This window comes from Haliaeetus leucocephalus, unplaced genomic scaffold (genome assembly GCF_000737465.1).
Source record: "Haliaeetus leucocephalus isolate CR32 unplaced genomic scaffold, Haliaeetus_leucocephalus-4.0 Scaffold61, whole genome shotgun sequence".
Lineage (NCBI taxonomy): Eukaryota > Metazoa > Chordata > Aves > Accipitriformes > Accipitridae > Haliaeetus > Haliaeetus leucocephalus.
The window spans coordinates 1,453,141-1,460,668 of NW_010972497.1; the positions used below are offsets into that span (position 1 = coordinate 1,453,141).

Below are 7,528 nucleotides of genomic sequence, written 5' to 3' on the forward strand. Positions count from 1 at the left end.
ACCCTGTAACAGATGCCTCCATCTGAAGAGCCCAGTCCCACCTGTAGTGTCCTTAATGTCTTTCGAATGCAGACATCTGTAACAGAAACATCTAAATTTAGGTGAGCTAACTGCTCTGTAGTAGAATAAATCTGGGCAACACAGTTGACGAATATTTCAAGATAAGCATTCCTCTTTTCATTTAGCTGAACTCACATAACCATGTGCAGGACCAAACCCTTAATGAACTGCTCAGTTTAGATCATTTCTGTACACTCCTGGCAGCACTTAAGACACTGAAGCACAGCACTGTCTTTTTTGCCCCCAAACTGACACGAATGCTGCAATGTCATACCTGAAGCTACATAACATGCACCACACAACCGAACAAAAGCTAGCTTCAGTGGAAATTGTCATTGGAAATTATTTCTCAAAATTCACTTTTTACTTTCTGCCACTGCAGTCCTAGGTCAGCTCAGATGTTGATGGATACTTACACTCGGATTCAGCGAAATAGGCATTTTTTCCAGAAAGCTACGTGCTTTTGAAAACAACAGTATGGAAAAGACTTGAGCAATTTTAATTACAGTTGTGACTATGTGCTTGCGTATTATTAGTCCCTGAGGTGTGCCTGGACAAAATTTAGGCAACTGCCTGTAGCTGAAATAGTACAGTGTATATGGACAGGGGGACACATGTTGTTTGACTGTTAATCATGCTAGACCAGTGAAAAAGAATATTTTTCTCCATGTTTAACAAGTTACCTGTTGAGGTAAGCAGTCATATTCAGACAGTTTTAACTGCTTCCTACGCTTACGTGTCTAGCCAATAAGTAAAAACTATGCATGTCAGAAATCCTCTAAAAGTCATTTGAAGTGCTTTGCAAGATACAGAATGCTTACTCAACAGGAAACTCCAGGCATGGGGCCTTAGACAGAATTTAGGCTGAGTTAGCATTGCAGCTGGCTAGGTTTGGTTGATGATATGGTGGTTAATGGCATGGTAATGCTCTCTTTTCGTTTATATTCTGACTTACATTCAAAGGAGACTAAGCCAGCATTACAAGAAGCCACTGTAACAGCACAACACTGTGTGGTTTTTAATGCAGTTGTATTACAAACACAGAATAAAAGGGTGGCTCCTAATCCAAGAGGTTTATAATTTATGCAGAGCTTTATTTTATATAGAAGAAAATAAATTTGGGCATAAAGCCTGCTCAAGAGCTGTATATATGGGAAATATATATAATGATGAACAGACTGGAAGTTATTTAGAACAAAACCATTATCAGTACTGTGCAGGACAGTGCATCACAGGACATCTAATCTGAGATCATTTTCATTTTATAGCTTTTTCAAATAGATTTTTATATTGTGTTATAAGCGTTAGGAGAAATGCCAATACATTAGACTCACTGACCTAGCAGTAACTTGCTGTGAATATATTCCGCTTCCCTCTGTTCCTGTAGGACAGAGACCATGCATTGCAGTTGATACTTTAAAGCAATACTGGTGCTACAAGAGCATGGAGTTACTTGTGTATCTATCACTTGGTCTTTCCTCTTCTAGTTGCCTAACAAAATGATTTTCAGGTAGTATCCAGGCATGAACTGCTTAGATTTTTTCCTTACAACTGATTTTAAAACAAAGTAGCTTTCAGATTAATGGCTGAACAAATGTTTGAATAAACTTTTTCCTATGGAATACACGCTAAAACTGTTTTCTTCTTAATCATACTTATTGATAGTACAAAAAGGACAAGTATTGCCAAGATCAGAGTGGAAATGTCTTGTCCAAATAGGACTTCATTAACAGCAATGGATGTCTTCTTGCAGTATCCATCTGTATTGACTTTCAATGCACAAAGCATATTACCATCTGTATTTTCTACAATTTCCTCCATTTTTTCCAACAGGTCTCAAGGGTTTGGTCTTTTTTTTTTTTTTGTTCTTTCTTTTCTAACTGGAGGTATTTTCTCACATATTTCCCACATTCCTTCACAGTCTGGCATATATTTACATTCTTTATTCTGTATTTCTACTTTACTGTCATCAGTTTTATCGATTCTGCCTGACTTCTGCACATTCCATTCAAACCTATTTGTTAAATGGAAACTTCAAAGCCATACGGGGATTTTTTTGCTTGTTAAACATTGTTTATTTCCATAACAGCACATATTGGGTACTGTCAAGACTAGGTTTTTAACATTAGATCTGTATCTGAAAAAACACTGAAAAATACACCACATAAATTAAAAAAAAAATGGATTACTTCTTGGTTTTGTTGTTTGGGGTTTTTTTAGGTAGTGTCTACCATCAGTGTTTGTTACACACAAATATTTAAATGATTATATTTTATTACAAGGCATTTTCAAAAAAATAGTTATAAACTCAGAGATTTTAAAGAGACAAACTAGTTTTAAAGAGAACAACTTCAAACTGGCACACACTCACATGTTTACTCCCATGAGTCTTCTGCTTTGTACTGACTTCTCTCAAAGTACACATGCCTCTCCCAAGAGGTGGAACTTAGCAGATCCTTCTTACTCACCGTTAGATCCTCCTCTGTTACCTGTGTAAAACATCGTCAGTCTTTGCATTCATTCTTCATAGCAACATCCAGTTTGTCTCACATTATGTGGAAATACAATTTTTTAATAAGAACCCGCTCTGAGAGAAAAGCACATACTGCCTCAGCCTTTATTTATGGACTCTATACCATTTCCTCTGGATTCATAGTTTACTCCACAAAACTGGCTAAGCAATCATCTCGCAGTGGCAGCTCGCTACGCTCTTTTTTTCTGCAAAAACACCAAGCTATACTGAAGAAGCTGTACTGCTTGCTAATGTGAGCACTGGCTCCCTGAATTTGTCTGAAGTGTAGCTATGTCTGTTTGGCATATAATGTTCCCTCACTATGGTCTCCTGCTTTTAACCATGCTTGTGGCCAGCAAAGGTAATTAGTGTAATGGAGGCAACAGAGACATAGGGATCTGACCAAGCTACCAATTTAGGCAAAGTACAGCTATGCACAGATATGATGAGCTTGTCAGAATATACCTGGACTAGTTTAAAACTGCTGCCAAGACTAATGGGAAATAGCTGTGGCAGCATAGAGATCCATGTGGACTGCAAAATCTATCCTAGACTAAGGAAAATACTTGAGATGTTTCCCACCCTGAGCGCTGTGTTGCACTAATGACATTTAAAGCTGGTTCAGACATATCCGTACGGTACTTGGACATATGCAAGGACCAGATTTACAAGACTGTACACATGTGCACACACACTGAACAAAGACGACGACAATGTAATTGAAAATCTGTATTCAGCTATGAAACCTTAAGAATAGCCCAGTGTTCCTGTAATGATGGCTCTGGCATGGACTATATTGCCTAAAAAAGGAGAAGAAATGAAAACGAAGCCAACCTCTCCTGTTTCTCTCTAGGAAATTCAGTACCAGTGGTTTCTTTAAGCCAACTTCCTGCTTAAAGTAGCTATCTAAAGCCATATAGGGATCAGAAATTTTGTGCCATTTACATAATCAAGAACATGGAATTAAAAATAAATAGCTTATAAACAGAGTTTGAAAACAGTGAGGAAAACATATACAATCAGTAAATTCACAGCCTGGTTTCAGGTCAGTCCATGAGTAAATTAGGTACATTAATATCATTAGATTTACATTTGGAAAAATCTATTTACTTCCTACTGACATTATCTGTACTAGAGGTTTGCAAACCAAGGCTTAAGATGCAAAATGAAGCTACAAAAACTGAATTTCTTTTTTTTTTGTTCAGTTTTTGGATAGAAATGTACAGCTTTTATTCTAAATTCTTTATATGGTACAGCAAGCAAAATAGGACAGTAAGCATAATATTTACTTAAAGTAGTACAAAATTGTAGAGTAACATAAATATGCAGTATTGGTTTTATGTATGTTTATTAAGACAAATTAACCTAGTTCTAAAATCTACCTATTATATAAGCTCCATTGGAAACCTTAAAAATTTGAATAGGCTTATATAGGTGAAGAAGTGTAAAGTTAAATATAGTGCTTTCTTATTTGCTGGTCATTGATTGAATAATGAATGAAAAACAAGTTTAAAATTGCTAACAGTCTTGTACTGCTTGCCTTTGCGCAATTACGTTCAGACTTGTCTGAATTCAGATCACATCCTTCAAGTCAACTTTTTGCAGAACTGAGCTTGCAACAGCTATTACTACCAAGATTCTTTTTTTGGCTCGTTTTCATGGTGGAGCAAAGTTTAAACTGTTGTAAACTTGCTGACTAAGAGCAATTAAGTCTCTTCTTTCCTAAAACAAATCTGAAGCAATACTTTCTTTAAATGTCATTTTGACACTATTTTGTTCACATGCTATTTAGAACTGTTTATGCTTCCTTAAATGCAGATCTTTTACAATAAACAATTTACTGCAGGATCCAGAAAACAGTGCTAACATTTACTGTAGGCCCTTAAGGTTTAAGGTCAAACTGAAAAAGTAAATCTTAAAACTAGTATTAAAGTGTTTTAGTCAGCATGACTTGTTCATCTAAGTAATAAAGTGATAACAGTTCTGAAATACACATTTCTCACATTCAATATATATTTTGTACAAGAGAGTACAAGAGAGACGTGGACATACTGGAGAGAGTCCAACAAAGGGCCACCAAGATGATGAAGGAACTGGAGCACCTCTCCTGTGAGGAAAGTCTCTGAGACATAAGACTGTCCAGCCTGGAGCAAAGAAGGCGCAGAAGGGATCTCATCAATGTGTATAAATACCTGCAGGAAGGCTGCAAAGAAGACGGAGCCAGGGTCTTTTCAGTGGTGCCCAGTGACAGGACCAGAGGCAGTGGGCACAACCTGAAACACAAGAGGTTCCCTGTGAACATCAGGAAACACTTTTTTGCTTATTGTGAGAATGACCGAGCACTGGCACCAGTTGCCCAGAGAGCTCATGGAGTGTCCATCCTTTGAAATACTCAAAAGCCATCTGGACACGGTCCTGGGCAACCAGCTCTATGTGGCCTTGCTTGAGCAGGGGGGTCGGAGCAGATAACCTCCAGAGGTTCCTTCCAACCTCAACCATTCTGTGATTCTGTGGTTCTGTGATTTAAAGGTGCCTTAGTGCTTGCTGATTACTTTGCATTATAGATTAATATTATGCCATAGTCAAAACTTCTGGAACCAGACAGTTAAATTAAAATATACAGATAACACTATTTTGAAAATACAAAAATCTGACAGCAATGCATGACCTTCCTATTATAGCCTTCTACCAGTACAATGACATAGCCTCCTATCTAGTTACATAGCTTTAAAAAAAAGTTACAATGTTCCAGAAAGAATACGAACTGAAAGATGGACATATTTAAAGCCTAAATTAGTCACATTGTCTGTTATAAATCCCATAAAGTACACTGATAATATTCCTGAAGAAAAAGAAGTTGGGTCTCTGTATCCCCTAAGTTGTATCACCCGTCCAAACTTTGTCCCTAGGTATGAAACTCCCTCCCCCCACACACCTTTACTACCTCTACTGACCCTTTCCCCAAGCTCTATGGAATATTTTCTAATTTCCCTACTAAAGACATTCTGGTTCTTGCCTACTGTCCTTTCTTCCCTTAAAAGAAGTGATTTGCACAAGTTCAAACCTGAAAGTGACATCTTAATAAATGCTTACTCAACTGTATTCAAACATTTACAGACTGAAATGCTATCCGGCAGCTATCAACTAGTGCCCAAGTTGGAGTTTCTAAGACAGTGTATTCCACAGACCTGAGATAAAAAAACCAAAAACAACACCTTAAAAAACCCATGGAGGTCAGCTGACATTTTCAAAATTTCAGATCAACACTCCATTTCTGATTTGTACACCACTTTTCAGGAAACATCTTCCCGGGCCGAGGTGTCACATGCAACACTTCAGAAACAATTTACCTTGGGGAAATTTGTTTCTAACAGTATAGATGACACTAGAAGTTAAACCTATTACATGAATGGTCCAAATTCCATTTCCCATGAAATCTGGTAATATAATTAAGAGATTTTCCTTCTATTTGGTAACTGAAGCACAGTGCAGTACTCTGTACAAACTATTCTTAAACTCAGTATGACCTTTACTAATAAGCGTTCCTTTTAAGACAGAATAATTAAACATAGAAAATTTCATTGTGTATAGAGGGAAAGGGGAAAAAGGAGGAAATCCTGTTAGGAAAATAATAACATTAATCCATTTCTAACCCATATTTCTCTGCCAACATTTTTTCCTAACTGCTAGGGCTTTTGATGTGCAACAGAGTTCTTCTATGAGGAACATAACAAATGCAACAAACAATAGAGTAGGCCCGAACTTCGCAAACTTGTTTTGTTCGGGTAGCTTTAGTAACTGCTGCATTAACCAGCTACGGGCTGCAAGCAAGGTCCTGGGCACACAGAGAAAGCCTCATGCTTCCACCTCCTCCTCCCTCATAATCCTGTGTATCTTCACTCCCACCCCCCGTCTAGAAACAAAACTCTGAGCTCACTCTCCACTTCTCTGCCCTCCTACACGCACATACTGGGACTTAAGTCCACTCCCCCACGTCCTCACCCAGCTTATCAGTAATGACTGCTTGCACGAACTCCTACCTCACTGCACAGGTCAGCCTCTGTCCTAGCCTGGATAAAGGCAGTGATCTGGGCTGCAGGATAAAAAGCTCCGTGCGCAAGCCATTAGTGACAGCAAGAAGCTGCTTTTGTGACAGCATTTACCTTGCAGATCAGTTATACTCCGCTACACGTACAGATGCTCCACTGCAACTAGGAGCTACATCCACAGCTATTTTGAAATTGTTTCGTACCACAGCTACATCTCTGACAGTTTGGGAACCTAGGAATGAGTCAACCTCATCTGATATGCCGCTATGGGGGAAGGCGTTTTTCAGTTTTTACCCCAGGAGGTCATAAACATATACAGTTTTAGGAGGAGGAGAGGAGAAGAAAGTCACATTTTCTTGTCACAGAAGGGTGTTTGCACATGGGCTCATGACTCATCAACCACTTTAGGTAGATGCCTATTCCTAATCATTCTCCAGGTCCCCAAGATGTCTTCTGCGCCATATCCTACTTCTCGCCCCATGGAGATAAATACCTAAGCAAGGCAAGGGTTTGGGGCCTAACAGCCTCACAGAACAGTACTGCAGATTAAAGAGTGGGGAAAGGGCCGAGATGCAGACACCCGTCACCAGCTGGGCGCCATGTACGCCTCTGGGAAGAGGCCGAGGATGGCTGCCCACACGGCCAGCAGGCTCAGCTCGGCTCGGCTCGGCTCAGCTCAGCTCAGCACAACGTGCGGTCCACAAGCAGGGCCAGGGCCTCCAACAGCCCTCGCCCTCCCTGGATCCACAGGACGCAGCGACCCTCGGTGCCTTCGGCAGCGGCAGACAAGATGGCGATGCCCACAGGCGGGAGGCCGCAGGCTAGACCGCGGGCTCAGCAGCCCCGAAGGACACAGGGGGAGAGGACGGAGGCCGGGGCGGCAGGCGGAGGAGGAAGCCGGCGCGGC

At 40.0% G+C, this 7,528-nt stretch overlaps 1 protein-coding gene across 1 annotated transcript in view; it reads left to right on the forward strand.

The window, feature by feature from the left end:
* Positions 1 to 7,220: 7,220 nt before the first annotated feature.
* The window catches only part of NDFIP2 (Nedd4 family interacting protein 2), a 49,372-nt gene continuing 49,064 nt past the window's right edge, over positions 7,221 to 7,528 (forward strand). The window contains exon 1 of the mRNA XM_010578390.1: positions 7,221 to 7,521. Coding sequence (XP_010576692.1) covers positions 7,221 to 7,521 — 301 coding nt within the window. The remainder of the gene's footprint in view (positions 7,522 to 7,528) is intronic.